Source organism: Cynara cardunculus, assembly GCF_001531365.2.
Source record: "Cynara cardunculus var. scolymus isolate 2C chromosome LG 13, CcrdV1, whole genome shotgun sequence".
NCBI lineage: Eukaryota > Viridiplantae > Streptophyta > Magnoliopsida > Asterales > Asteraceae > Cynara > Cynara cardunculus.
The window spans coordinates 1365573-1381939 of record NC_037540.1 but is presented as its reverse complement, the minus strand read 5'-3'; the positions used below and the strand labels follow the sequence as shown (position 1 = coordinate 1381939).

Here is a 16367-nt window from a genome sequence, read left to right as displayed (position 1 = left end):
TTTAAATTCAAAAGGTAAGTCAAATCACTCGCCACATCAGCATGGTAACTGGTTTATGCTTCAACCAGTTATCCGAGTACTTAAATGTTTAAAACTTTACATTTTACGTACCAAAATAAAAGTTCTAAAAATACGTTAACCAAAATAAAAATCAAATTAAATTATTTTTTCATGCAATTTGCCCTGTTTAAATTACACAAACAAAATTAATTTTACGCCAAAGAAACAGCCTTATTTAAATTACACAACACATGCATCATATCTTCCTACACTCAATGTAGAACTGGGCAGGGAATAACGTTGATCCACGCTTCGTTTACACGTCCACTGAGATGCGACGATGCGTTGTATTGCGCAATGGAATACGAGCTTTTATCATCCGAGATCGAAACGTTTTTCCCGTTGAGAATCAAAGATTTAGCCAAGCTAAACGAAAGTAACGATCTCTCTTTATAGATATTATCATCTCCAGCAAAACCTGAAAATCTTCTAACAGCTACGCAATGGTTTTTCCAATTGGAAATGTGCAAATTCAGTTGAGGTGAAGCCATTGGAGGACTTGAAATTGATGCTACATACATGCTCACCAGATAATCTGAAGAACCGTTCGATGCGGCGGCGGTGACGGTGGTGACCGTCGGAGTTGTGATTTTGAATCTGGTGTTGTATTCGTTTCCGCCATGAACGTATTGATACAATCTGAGACGAGATTTAAAGAAAAACGATTTGGATTTGTGTGATTTTGTTTTGAAATTTATGGCGGGAGAATGAGAGAGGGAAATCGGACCTGTGAAAGCCGTCGTGAGTTGATTTGTTGAAGGAGGTGCCGCCGGCGACGGCGGCCGATATCCAGGATGAGTCACGGTACAGTCTGATTTCGAGATCTGGCGCCGAGAGTACGACGGTGTATGGTGGGGATTCCGTGGCGTTCACATGACGATAGCAACTCAGTAGTACCATTAACGTGAGGGAATGTACAAATAGGAGCTGCACACGTTCTTCTGCCATTTTTGTGATCGATGATACTTGCATTCAAATGAAGTGTTCTCATATATAATACTTCCTTCGGTGTGTGACCTTTTTACCAAACGTCTACCAGATAAACGATTACTATACCGTTTATCAAATGAATACAACAAGTACCGAGAATCATACCCGATAATAATTCCAAATGTCCACAAAATTGTGGTATGAGTTTATCATGGCTTATGTTTTGCAATCGTAATTTGTCGGGATTAGTCTTGGAACACCCTTCCAGAAAAATATCTTACTCAGTAAGAGACAATTGTGAATCTTACCTGGTAAGTGAGTGAGAAGACTTGTACTTGGTAAGTGTTGATAGGGTAAACGATGGCAAATTCTTTTACCGATAAGGTAAGTGAGTGTGGTCACTCTTGCTGGTAACCTCCACCCGGTAAACGTATGTAAACGTCTCCTTATGTTGTGTTCTCGAAACTTTTTTTCTTTTCTTTTTGAAGTATATAATATTTATATACGACAAATAAAACAAATAAATTTACACACCCTCCTCACATATGATGAGATTTGCACCTTTGACATCCTAAAAGCCCAAAGACTCACATACCGCTAGACCAAAAGCCCTTTTGGTCTCGAAACTATTTTTTAAGGGAAAGAAATGAAATTAAAACCCTTTAAAAAATTATTTAAATTACAAAATTATTCAACCTTTCATTATAAATGACATATTTTTAAAGACTATATCTATAAAAATGACATCTTTCATTTTCACATTTGATGTAATTAAAATCAAATGCAATTTATTTAATATTTGATTTTGTTTAGAAAATAATTAAAAATTTGGAAAAAAGAAATGCGTTTGCCGTTGGAAGGCAATTATCCTAACCGTTGGACTACAAACGCCTCACATGTTCTAAAAAAGCCTTACAAGAATGTAAAGGAAACCTACAACTCAAAATCTACATAGTATTTTAGTCCTAAATTACTCCTAATTAAGGGGTGTACACCGAGCCGAGTGTTTAACGAGCTATTCGAGTTTGTTCATCTCGTGGATCTCAAACACAAAGTAAAACTCGTTTAAGTTTGACTCAGCTCGTTTGAGAACTAGATTAAACTTTTCGAGTCGAGCCAAGCCATTCGAGCAAACATTTTTTCGAGCCAAGCATGCTCACATGTTGATAAATCATACAATAAAATATCGAGCTTATAAAACGAGTTAATCGATCGGGAGTTGGAGCCCATAAACGAGCATCATTTTCCTCAACTTCTTAAATCATGAAAATAAGATTTCGTCTTTTATCCCCATTTCATACTTTTTTTTATATTAATACATAAATATAAAAAGAGTCCAAAACATGTCAACTATTAAGGATGATGATTTATCCCGATTCACTGGACAACCCGGCTCACCCGATCAGAATGAGAACAGGGATTCTCCGCTAAAACGGGGCCGAGGATCCCCAATAGACTCAAACCGGAGCCGGGAGCTGTTACTCAAACTAGGGTTGGGGCCGAGGATCCCCAGTAAACCAAAACTAACGGATATTTTTCATAGAGTTTGACCAGGGTTTAACGAGAGACGGGATGTTAACCCCTATACTCACCGAGGATCAGGACCCGAACCGCAAATTACAAAATCCGCCTCATCCCCACCCCGTTGCCATTTCTATCAACTATTAATGTTACAAAACATGCAAAAGGAAGTGCATATCTTTTCAAGCCCATTACCAACCCTCATTATTATATTTACTAAATTCATTTCAACCACTCCTTTTCCATAAGCATTTATAATCTAATCATCAATGATATTATATTTTAATAAACTAAAATATATTATTATTTTATATAAAGTAAATTATGGTTTTTATTTTTAAGGTTTATTAAAATATATGTACCCGAACCACAAGAGTGGTTCCTGATTGATTTGAGCTTGACTTCAAATGTCAAAAGTACCTGGAGGTTTCAGGTTCAAATTCAAGGAGGAATAAAAATCCCCTGTGGCCACGGAGATTCAAGTGCGGTGACTCCGTGCTATCTGCAAAGCAGGTGGTTGTCCTGGGATTAGTCGGTTCGCATAACGGGTTGGATATCCAGGTTAATAAGAAAATTATATATATATATATATATATATATATATATATATATATATATAGGGTATATTTCAAATGCAACCATGTTCATTTGTACAACCAATGCAACCTAATTAATTGAGATATTTATAGAAATGATGAGAGTTTATTTATTATGATTTGAATATTTAAGAAAGATGAATATGGTTCATTAATTATGATCAATTCTTTTTATTAGAAAACAATCAAAACTTCTATGAAATCACATATTCATCAAATTAAATAGACGGTTGAGATTAAGTTATAGTGGTTGTACAAATGTAAATGATTGCATAATAACCAACCTCTCTCTATATATATATATATATATATATATATATATGTATGTATCAGGTAAATTTCATATCTACTATTTTGTCAAAAAATAAATTATTCTTATATAAATTGCATGGGGGGTATGATCAGTTCTTTTCCTTGACAATTATGACACTAAGGGGCTGTTTGTTTGGCTCTTAATGGTGACATTAAGAGCCTACCTCTTAATCGGTAAGAGGTAAGGATTGTTTGGCAAAACAAATAAGCCTCTTAATGGTTACAATAACCTCTTAACCATTTTGTGTCTGGGGCTTCACTCAACCATTCAGATTGCATTTCTTCCATCTTTACCCTTCCACACCCCTTCTCTTCCAGTCATTGCACGAGAACTCGTCGCCATCTCCTGTAGCCTCCATCAGTTTCGACGGTTACATCCATCGTCTCCATCAGCTTCGATGGTCGCCTCCACCGTCTCCATCAGCTTCGACGGTCGCCATCTCCGGTAGCCTCCATCAGTTTCGACGGTCGCCTCCACCGTCTCCATCAGCTTCGATGGTCGCCTCCACCGTCTCCATCAGCTTCGACGGTCGCCATCTCCGGTCGCCTCCATCAGTTTTGACGGTCACCTCTACCGTCTCCATCAGCTTCAATGGTCGCCTCCACCGCCTTCCACAGCTTTGTCGGTCACCTCTACCGTCTCCATTCTTCATTATTACAGTTCAAAAATGGGATTGTTGATTTGTGGTGATGGAACCCTTTCTTCTTTATCACAATTTTGATAGATCGAACATGATTAACAGGGATGAGGTCACCAATCCAAAATTTCCATATCTACCTAAGATAGAATGTTGTTTACCTTCAACTTGACTTAGAAATCGAAAAGGGTTATGAGAAGAAACAGAGGAACATTGCTAGTTCAATGGACCTTCATTAGAAATCGAAAGGGTTCTGCCTAAACTGATCTTGTAGAAATTTTGTTTATACACACGGTTAAAATGGTAATTTGTTGTCATTCAGATAATTGTTACCAAACAACATTATTTCATTCAACTATTAACCATTCTGGCCCTTTTAACCATTCTGACCACTTAACCATTCTGCACCAAACCATTCAGCAACCGCCAAACAGCCCCTAAACAAGATGTAAAAATGCCCCTCGATAGATACGAAAAAATTCTTTTATATATTGTTTTATCATTAAAAATAACATTGAATTCAAAAAATACTAATACTTTATATAAAATTGTTTTTCAAGTATTCCTAAACGTAAAATCAATCAATAATTACATATCATTTTTGCATAGCATCGTCCGTAAAAAACATTCTATGACATATCTTTAATATTTAGATATACATCATTTGCGGTCACAATGTTGGCTATTCAGATGATATTTTATGTAAATTAATATAAATCAGTTGAGTTTCCATCTCAACTCATATTAATGTTTTTTTGACTAATTGCAATATTAGACCCGAAACGACGCTAAAAACATAATAATTTGAAAAATGAATGAGATATTTATAAAATTACTTCAAAAACGTAATCATTTTTACAAAAGATAGTATTTCAAATTTCTTGGGTTATTTTAATATTTTTAAAATGACACAAATAATAAATTATAAATAAAATAATCAATATCGTGCAACTCATAAAGTCATATTTACTTACAAAAAAATTTCATCCTTGCATATATTTTTTAATTAATAAATCATTGAATTTTTTAAAAATTAGTTATTTGCATCATTTTAACCCAAAAAATGCTGCATATCGTGGTTTATTTGCCTCATAGATCAAATAGGTGAGAAAACAATTTCCAGGTCACAGTTTTCCCTGTTTTTAGTCTGTCCAGATGCTTGCTCAATAAATCTTTTTATAATACGCAATTATCTATGACATTATTATATTAAATTTAATATGTAGTTTGGTAATTTAAAAAAAAAATACGTTTTTAAGAATCATTATCATAAAAACAAGAAAAAAATATATTTTTTCTTAAAATAATTATTAGAAAAAATAACATTTTTAAAAAAAGTTAAAAAGAAAGGAAATCATATAATTTTTTTTATAGAAATTATTATAAAAACAATATTTTTTTAATTATTAATTTATTTACAGAATAAACAATGATGTTTTTAATAATAATCTATTTATGATTAAATAACATAACTAAAAGAAAATCAATATAAACCACAAGGGGGTTGTCTGATTGGTTTGAGCTTGGCTCCAAAGGTCAAAAGTATCAGGAGGTCTCAGGTTCAAATCCAAAGAGAAATAAAAATCCCTTTGTGGCCACGAAGGTTCAAATGCGTTGACTCTGGGCTATCTGCAAAGCAGGTTGTCGTTCTAAGATTAATCGGCTCGCATAACGGGTTGGATATCCAGGTTAATAAAAAAAATCAATATAAAAAAGAAAATAATTACACAGAGTGTAAAGAGGTACAATTAATTAGGGGTGAGCAGCGGAACCGGGTACCCGTTTGCGGAACCGGAACCGCCTTGGAACCGCCGGTTCCGGAACCTGAACTGATATGAGTGGTTCCGGTTCCGAAAATAGGGAACCGATTGAGAACGGTTCCGGTTCTCAATTTTTCGGAACCGTTACCCGCCGGGTACCCGCCAGGACCGGTTCCAGGACCGGGTACCCGGAACCAGCGGGTACCCTGAACCGGAACCGGCGGGTATCCAGTGTTTTTCAATAAAAAAATAATTAATTTTTTTTAATACCAAATGTATATTATGTTATATCTTCAAAGGACGTAGTCATCTTCATTCTTCATCAACTTTCTAGTTCTACTAAACTACACTTCATAGTATGTAATCGTTAAGTTTTGAACATTTACAATTATAGTATGTAATCGTTAAACTTTGAACATTTTCTATTAGTCTATTATGGTTTATAATCGTTAAACAATATTTGTAACCATTATTCCGTATAATTTGTATTATTGTTTATTTAATTTAGTGTTTTGGTAATGTTTTATTTTTTATTTCTAAATAACAAAATTTTAATATTTTAGGAAGCGGGTACCCRRAMCYGGARCCGGTTCCCGGCGGTTCCGGTTCCGGTTCCAAAAATTCAAGAACCGCTCTAACCGGTTCCGGTTCCGGTTCCAATATCTCAAGAACCGCCGGTTCCGGTTCCGGTTCCTGTCAAAAAAGGCGGGTACCCGCCTATGTTCACCCCTACAATTAATAAATGATACGGGTGCAATTAACCTTCCCCTTCATTAATTATACCATCACTCACTGAGTTAAAAATCAGTCAATCAATTCAAAAACACTATCATATTCCACTGAATCATAACCTTAAACAATAATCAAGTTGATAACCAATCTATGTGTTTTCTTAGTCCAACAATGGTTTGAGTTCGATTTTTTTTTCTTCCGAAACCGTATTTTTATTAATGATCAATTGAAGTATAAATAGCGTTTAGATTCTCAACAAGCCAATCAGAAGGAGCCACAACAATAGTTCGGGAGGAAAAAACTGAAATCATTTTGCCAAGTTGTGAACCAGTATATTTCTATCATTTCCTAATATATTGAATTTTAAACGACCGTATGGTCTTTAGTAGCTGTTGAGACTGCTTCATAATGGTTCCAAATTCACCTCGACTTTTATACATGGAGATTTTGTTTTCTGAAAATTAAGATCGATCTGGACTTTAACATCGATTACAATACTTTTTATGTTGGTTCTTGGTGTAGATTTGGTATTGAGGGAAACATCAAACTTGTCAAAAAGGGAAAAGAGCTTCCACTAAATCATGGGTTGTCACTAAATTTAATTTGTGGGATTATTCAAAACCATGTTGGGTTATTGGCTTAACCATTACTCGAATTTAGGGGTGTTCATGGGTTAGATTGATTGGGTTGAAGACATTTGAACAATTTAATCCAATGTTTGCGGTTTGAAAAATCTTAACCCAACCCAACCAACCCAAACCGTACGAGTTGATCGGTTAGTCGGGTTGGTCAGGTTGATACTTTGGTACATTAAAAAATTCTTTTAACTTTAAATATGTTATTTCTCTACTCATAATTTTTTTTTCGTCATCAGTCATTTGATACAACTTATCCATACTTCTTACATATATCACATTCATTAGGTTGATAGTGTTTAATAATCCAATTCATCATTAAAATGCATTTTACTTTGAAATTGATCTGTTATACTAACTGTATTCAGTTGATTAATTTACTTTTATTCTATGATTATAAGATGAAATGGTCCAACGACTGTGATTAGAAAATAAAGAACAAACCCCAGAGGAAATTAAAGATGTTCCATAATTTGTGATTAAAAGTAGGTTGCTATTTCACGCATTTTGTCCGTCAAGTAATTAAAAGGTCCACAGTGCAACTTGAAAAATGTTATCTTGTCAATTGGAAGAATTGGAAATGATAATTAGGTTTAATTCTTAAGTTCTTTTTGTTACATATAACTTGTCTTTGTTCAGACCCTATTGACGATATCGTATTTTACGTCTTCTAGAAGGGGATATTTGTGTATAAGGTGGTATGACTAGATCTCGTAAAGCAACGAGACTGATGATGTTGAGATCACGGAAAAATGTAATACAATAAATTTGTTCAGACCCTATTGACGATATCATATTTTATTTTTTGTGTTTTTACACTTTTAAGTTTAGATTTTACATTTTACAGATTTAACTAATAACATCACTCACAGTTTCACAAATTTATAAATGTTACGAACTCACCATCAAAATAAAGTTGTAAAATTACCTTTATAAGTTCTATTTAAATATTTAATCAAAAACCTGTTTTTATAATAATAATTTTCTTCTTCTAATATGAATGTATATTTATTAATATGATTATCTGATTAGATAATATATATATATATATATATATATATAATTCTATATATGACATACAAATTTGTCATCTTATGTGTTCTTGCCGTAGCGTGTAAAGCGTAAGACTTGACCTCGTCACCACACCACATCTCAAGTCTTTTTGAAGCTTGTGTACTACAGAATACATAAAATAAACCAAACAATAGTTGTTAGCTTAAAAATTGTTTGATTAATAATTAAATATTTAGTAAAGTGTTTTATTCATAATTTTTCAGAAAATACTAATTAATAACTAAATCATTTTATTAATACTATTTTTAAAAATATACTAATTAATAATTACTAGAAGTGTACTCGCACAATGCATTGAGATATAGATCTTGATTTTGATGTTTCGATTTATTTTATTTTTTGTCTAAGTTGATGTTATAATACAGTTTTATGTGATTTTGAGAAATCACTAACATTTTTATTTTTGAATAAAATGTCAATATGGATATATCATAAAAAATTGAAAAAAAGATATTGATATCAGTACGAAACTAACTATTTAATTAATTTTTTAATTTTTTTGATTTAAGAATATATATTTTTTAAAATAATAATTAAGTATTTTGTTATAAGTCAATGACTATCTTAATTATGTTTTAGATTTTTTATATGTAAAATGTGATGCTTATTCTCTATTTGATTATGTTTATCTGTAGTTAGTTACACGAATTCAAACATGAAGCTTTAATAAGTTGTAATTAAGCGGAATTTACTTGTAATCTTGAGTTGTAAGTAATATGCACCAATAAACAGTACTTCATAAATAAAAAAATAGTTTTTAAGAGTTTTTATCAAATATTTTATAATATAGTATAGATATTAATAGTTTTCCAAAAAAATCTACTAACTAATAATCAAATATTTGGTTAATAAAATTTCAACAATGATATTTAATTAATATAAACATTTTATGAAATATATATATATATATATATATATATATATATATTAGTACATCATAATTAGAGACAACCATTTCAATAACTTTAAAAAATAAATTAACTCAGAGGTCGTTTACCAAATATTACCCGATAAGTAATTATCGGTAAAATTTAACACTACCACTTATTTACCGTGTAAGATTTTAGTCCACCAAAACAATATTGTATATAACAATTTACCCCGTAAGCACTTACCGTTGTAAGAGTCGTCGTTCTCAATTACCGGGTAAGACTCTTGATCATTGTCTCGCCATTACCGAGTAAGATTTTTTATCCTTACCACATTCATCTTATAAGGTAAATGTCCCTTTATACTTACCAATAACAACAGAAGTGTTTCATTACTATAAATGCTCTTAATTTAACAAAATTAATGCAAGCAATATTTCTTCGATGTGCAAAATCGATTTAATTAGAAAAATAATCAATACTCATCAACCTTTAAATACAAAATAGCAATAAACTTAATTATTTACATGAAAATCTTATTTATGACATTTCATTATATATATATATATATATATATAGACTTTTTCGTGAGACCTGTAAGACCAATTCTCAACCCTTGGATTAGATCTACAATCGTCAGATCTGAACATTCACAAACGCCATGAGACTTCTCAATAGTTACAAAATTGCCACCGTGCAATTTAGACCATTAGATCTTTAACTTATAAAGTTGATCAATGAACATAAATTGGTCTTATGGGTCTCACGAAAAACCTTTGGTCTCACGTGAACCCAACCTTATATATATATATATATATATATATATATATATATATATATATATATATATATATATATATATATATATATATATATATAAAATTACAAATATTCATGTAATTTAGTCCGAAAGTATACTCCTTTATTAAAAAATAAAGGTTTAGTAAAAGTATTTTTTTTTTATTAACCCGAATATCCAATTTATTATGTGAGCCAACTAATCTTAGGATGACCACCTACTTTGCGGGTACTCGGAGTCACCACATTTGAATCTCCGTGGCCACAATGAGATTTTTATTTCTCTTTTGATTTGAACTTGTGACCTCTAGACACTTTTGACTTTTGGAGACAATGCTCAAAGCAATCAGACACCACCCACTATCTTTAATAATTAAGGGAGTAATGAATTTACCATCTCATAATTAATGATAGAACTGGAAAATAGATACTTTTAAATTATTTGAGCTTTTTATTTATTTATCAAAATCTTAATTTTCCAATGATATAAATATTAAAACGTTAATTGTAAATCAATGATGTATAATTTTTTTTGATTAACTTGGATATACAACCAACTATGCGAGCCAACTAATCCCAAGACGACCACCTGCTTTGCAGATAGTCCGGAGTCACCGTATTTGAACCTCCATGGCCACAAGGGGATTTTTAGTCCTTCTTGGATTTAAAGCTGAGACCTCCTGGTACTTTTAACCTTTAGAGCCAAACTCTAACCGATCAAGCACCACCCTTGTACTTTTGATCTCCTGGTAATTTTTTTTACTGTTTTTCTAATGTTCGTATTTTACCTTATTTATAAACATTAAGAATGAAAGTTTGAAGGGTTTTTTGTAACTGTATTACTCCTCCAAATGAATAGACAACGTTTTGAAAACCCGTCAAAATCTTTCGATTTTTATAAGCATTCTCTTGGTCTCTCAACCTGTTGCTTCTACAGACTGTCCTCTCTCGGCATACCCGACGAATCAAAAAAGCTATAATAAGACAATCCATGGGCATCAAACCCCTTGCTTTCTTGCTTTATAGAATTGACCTTTATCTCCTCCTTCTAAGAAAAAAGGATCAATACTGATGGTTATATCCATAACTTTAAATCTGATTAATAAGTTTCTGTTATTAGTTTTTGTAAAAGATTTCAGATGGTTGAATAACAACTATTTTAAATTATTCCATTTAAAAAAATTAAATTATATACTAAAACAATATTGTATTTTTTACAAGTTTTTATTTGAAAATAAAATGAAGATGCATTTACTAAAATAATTTTATTTTCAAATTTTGACTTTTTATAGTTGACTTGATGATAATAAAATAGTTGACTTTTTATAAAAGGTAAAAGATTATTAATTACTATTGCATTTATTGGTCAACCCACCATTTAATTCTCAATATTCTCCAAAATTTCACACTTGGATTAAACCATAAAAATATACAAACCATATTGATATCTTGTGATCTTGATACTTGTTTTTGTTTCGATTTTAATCACAAAATTAGAGAATTCGTGCTCAAACAATTACGATAATGGAGTTTGCTTCTGGTCATTTTCCAGTCATTTTGATATATGTAATGTTTTTCTTGTTTTCACCAGTTTTTTCAATCTCACAAGGCAGTGAATCGAAGAAGTTGATTGAGGATCATCTTAACAAGATCAACAAACCTTTTGTCAAATCGATTCATGTGAGTCTCGGTTAAAAATATGTTTTACTTGAGTTTTTATTTTGACTGTTTAAATTAATTGAAACTTTTCGTTGTTGAAAACAGAGCCCAGATGGTGATATAATAGACTGTGTTTTGTTTCATCTTCAACCTGCTTTCGATCGTCTTGAGTTGAAAGCAACAGTGTCATCGGTATATTTGATGTATTTTACATAAACATATATACACACACGCAGACAGACATATGATGTATGTATGTATGTATATGAAAATGCACGCAATGATTGTTATTGTTGTATTTACTTTTGACCTTAATATATGGATATTTCTTGAATAACTGTATATTATTTTAAACAGGATCCACCAACAGAGCCATCAAATGAGCAGAGTAAAAAAGGAATTGCATCGGAACTGAAACAAAAATGGAGTTCAAAAGGGGAATCATGCCCAGATGGAACAATCCCGATAAGAAGAACTAGGGAATATGAAATTTTTAGATCCGTTCCCGTTTCTTATTTTGGAAAGAGCAATAGTGCAAGTATCAAGACTAATAATATCTACAATGGTCATGAGGTACATAACTTCTATTTGGCAATTCCTTTTAGAACAGCATTCTAATACTATAATATATATATATATGTATATATATATATATATATATATATATATATATGTATGTGTGTGTGTGCGCGCAGCATGCGATTGGGTATGGATTCGGCGAATTCTATGGAGCAAAAGCAACATTAAATGTCTGGGCTCCAAATGTTTCGAATCCAAGTGAATTTAGTCTTTCACATATTTCGATCAGTAGTGATGTTCCAACTGATATTCTAAACACTATTACAGCCGGTTGGCAGGTATCCTCACCTTCTTATTTTTGTTTTGAATTTAGTTTAATGTGGATTTGGAATAAATTATTGAATTAAGTGAATGGATTTTTTCTAATATTAATTTAATTATTCTTCATCTTAATACATTAGTTATTCTAAAAAACCCATTTATATATGAATTAGCAGTGTATACAGTTTAAGCTTATTAATAGTTTATAATATTGTCGTTTTGGCAGGTTAGTCCAAAGTTAGGTAAAGACAATTCTCCTCGACTTTTTATTTATTGGACTGTAAGTTCTAATTTATTTATACACACATACACACACACACACACACACACACACATATATATATATATATATATATTAAAACTAAATGTTTAAAACTAAAAATTGCAGAAGGATGGGTCTCGAAGTGGATGCTACAATTTGTTGTGCTCGGGGTTCGTCCAAACAAGTAGTAAGATCGCACTTGGAGCTGCTATATATCCAATATCAACATATAATGGTCAACAGTTCGACATCAGTTTATTAATCTGGAAGGTAGATTTTTAATATTCCAAATCCGCTACATGACCCATATTTCAACGTGTTGTTAATTTTTGCAGGAACCGAAGTCTGGGAATTGGTGGTTGAAGGTGGGATCTAGTTTAGTGGGGTACTGGCCGGCAACTTTGTTTCCAAACCTTCAAGAAAAGGCAACGCTAGTTGAGTTTGGAGGAGAGGTGTATAATGGTCTACTAGGTCCACACACATCGGCAGAAATGGGAAGCGGCCACTTCTCGAATGAAGGATTCGGGAAAGCAGCATATATTAGGAACCTGGAAGTGATCGATAGGAAACATAAGACAAATCCTTTGTCAAAATTTAGCTTATTGGCAGAAAAACGAAGCTGTTATGATATTACAACTGGATTTGCAGATAACTGGGGTCATTATATATACTTCGGAGGGTCTGGAAATGAACCAACATGTACCTGAGGACTTAATTTCTTATATGTAACAGCCACAAAATAGCCACCCCTTTTAATAATCTAATCGACAAATGCACGCAAGGATAATTTTATTGAATATATATTGAGAAGATAGTTGATACATAAAGGAATTAATTACGGATTTTGTCCCTGTGGTTTGATATTTTTATACAAGTGGTCCCTAAACGACATTTATTATGGATTAAGACTGTCGTTTGTGTGATTCGTTAGATTTGGTGTTGTCTTTCAAGGTTTTTAAAATTTCAAGTAAGAATACTAAATATCGTGAGAAGTTAAAGATGGTTAAATGAAGGTTTAATGTGAATCATTGAAAAAATCTATAATAATCTACAACGTTGATTCACATATGCATCATCAGATATATATTTTTCAGATTTTTTTTCTTTAATTGATTCACATATAAACCTACCATTTACCGTCTATACATATATTCTCACGATATTTAGTTTTATATATAGGAGTTAAATCAAATGAGAACCATTAAAAGATTGAAAACCATAAAAACCAGTCTAATCCATAAACTAAGGAGTTGTTTACCCAAATGCTTACGCGGTAAGTACTTACCTGGGTAAAAGTCGTTATCTTCACTTACCGGGTAAAACTCTATATCTTTTTCATCGCTCTTACCCAGTAAGATTCTTGACCCTTGCCATGTTCATCCGATGAAGAAATTTATCCGATAAGCACTTATCAAGCAAACTTAGTAAACGGTCCCTAACTTAAATCTTAACTTAATATACATTTGTAAAAACAACAAGTTTAAAGGTTATTATTGTCAAATTATGAATAAGTCAAAGGGTATGAAGGCATGTAATTTTTTTTTGAGTAATTTATTTTCTTTTGAATGATCTGAATGATTTTTTTTATATTTTAAAAATAAAATAAAACTTACTTCGAAAAAGAAAATTAAAATAAATAGAATTTAATTTAATTTAAAAAAAAATATTTTCTAAGTTTCAAGTGTTAAAATCGTGTCTCACGAAAACAGTCTTATCTCACGTGAACTCAACTCGTTGTCAGTAATCAATTTTTTACCCAAATATATCTATACAATATTATAAAGCATTTGACGAAAACTCTTAAAAACCATTTTTTATGCATAAAGTACTGTTTATTAATACACGTTACTTAAAACTCAAGATTACAAGTAGATTGTGCGTAAGTACAACTTATTAAAGCTTTATATCTGAATTCGTGTAATTAACTGTAGATAAAAATAATCAAATACAAGATAAACATCTCATTTTAAATATAAAAAATCATAAATATAATTAGAATAATCATTGAGTTCTAACATTGATATTTTTTTCCTCAAAATTTTATGATATTTTCAAATTTATATTTTATTCAAAAATAAAATCATTATTGTTTTTTTAAAACACATAAAACCGTATTATAACATCGACAGAGACAAAAAATAAAATAGAACATTAAAATCGAGATGTATCTCGCTACATTACACAAGTACCTTTCTAATAGATATTAATATATACGATAATTGGAAATTATGTTATGCCACATAACTAGAATTTAAGTATAATACAAATATGGCATTATATTAAATTAAGTAACGATAAATGGATTGACCATCATTATTAATATTCCGTCGATCTACAAAATTAATTTAATTGAATAAAATATAAAACTTATTACCTTTTAAATATAAAATAATAATAAATGCAGCTATTCATTATTAAAAAAATAATTTTCATAGAATTTCCCTGTATACTTGTTTTTTATTTTATTCCAAATATTCATAAAAAATTAATATTTGATAATAAAAACTAAATCTTTGACTTTTGTAGAAGGAAAAAATTATTAATTACGCCTGCATTTTATTTAATCTAACATTTGGATTATATTTCAGAAACATATAAATCCGAAAATAGAGGAAAACTCGACACAAAGACGTACAACGATGAAGTTTACTTCTCGTCATTTTATCCGTCCAATCTTTTTGATTTTTGTCTCGTTTTTCTTGTTGCTTTCACCGGTTTTTCCGATCCGTCAAGATGACGAAATTATTCCACCAAATGATGAATCGGAGGAGATGAAGTTGGTTAATGCTCATCTCAAGAAGATCAACAAGCCTTTTGTCAAATCGATTAAGGTAAGTATCAGTATACAAAATTGTTTTATTTACGTTTTTATTTTAATTGTTTGAATTAATTGAATCTTTTTTGTTGTTGAAACAGAGCCCAGATGGTGATATAATAGATTGTGTTTTATTTCATTCTCAACCCGCTTTTGATCTTCCCGAGTTAAATAGTACAGTGCCATTGGTAGGTTTTATGCATTTTTATATTCATATGTGAATATATACATATAATTTGTGTATGTATATGAAAATTCATGTAACAGTTACATAATTATGACCGGAAAATATTGATATTTGTTGAATAAATAAATATTATTTTAAACAGAATAGACCACGAGAGCCGTCAAATGGGCATGGTAGAGCGGGAATGAAATCGGAATTGAAGCAGATATGGAGTTCAAAAGGGGAATCATGTACCCCGGGAACAATTCCAATCAGAAGAACAAGAAAAGATGACATTTTAAGATTCAACCCCATTTCTAAATTTGGAAAGAAATTTAATTCACCAATCAAAACGGATTATGCCAACAAAGGCCATGAGGTACATATTTTTTATAAATAATTCCCTTTATTATATATATATATATATATATATATATATATATATATAGGGGCCCATTCAAGGGAGAACTGATTAGTTTGTGGTAACTGTGAGAACCAATCTCAACCACATATCAACGGATAAATTAGGAAATTAATAATTTTGGTAATTTAAGTTAAATTTATAATTAGAGGGCATTTTAGGTATTTTTAAAAACTCCTCTCTCCTACCTCCGACCTCCGATCTCCGGTGAACATTATTCCGGCCAGTACCAAATAATCACAAAGTTACACAATGTGATGCCCATTGTGGTATCACTGT

The 16367-nt window shown here is 31.3% G+C and overlaps 3 protein-coding genes across 3 annotated transcripts in view; 2 read left to right on the top strand and 1 right to left on the bottom strand.

The window, feature by feature from the left end:
- Window positions 1–272: 272 nt before the first annotated feature.
- LOC112524268 lies at window positions 273–960 on the bottom strand. The gene is made up of 2 exons (XM_025134025.1): window positions 788–960; window positions 273–699 (listed from the first exon to the last, which is right to left on the bottom strand). Exons 1-2 carry the CDS (start codon window positions 958–960, stop codon window positions 273–275), a joined length of 600 nt encoding a protein of 199 aa, XP_024989793.1.
- A 390-nt stretch (window positions 961–1350) lies between these two features.
- LOC112524267 lies at window positions 1351–13393 on the top strand. Its single transcript, XM_025134024.1, has 9 exons — window positions 1351–1374; window positions 3738–4041; window positions 11517–11605; window positions 11690–11776; window positions 11942–12157; window positions 12280–12441; window positions 12651–12704; window positions 12813–12956; window positions 13022–13393. The coding sequence occupies exons 1-9, from the start codon at window positions 1351–1353 to the stop codon at window positions 13391–13393; spliced, it is 1452 nt and encodes a 483-aa protein (XP_024989792.1).
- A 1932-nt stretch (window positions 13394–15325) lies between these two features.
- LOC112524265 overlaps window positions 15326–16367 on the top strand; it is a 6254-nt gene continuing 5212 nt past the window's right edge. Inside the window, exons 1-3 of the mRNA XM_025134023.1 lie at window positions 15326–15517; window positions 15603–15689; window positions 15831–16046. Coding sequence (XP_024989791.1) covers window positions 15326–15517; window positions 15603–15689; window positions 15831–16046 — 495 coding nt within the window. The remainder of the gene's footprint in view (window positions 15518–15602; window positions 15690–15830; window positions 16047–16367) is intronic.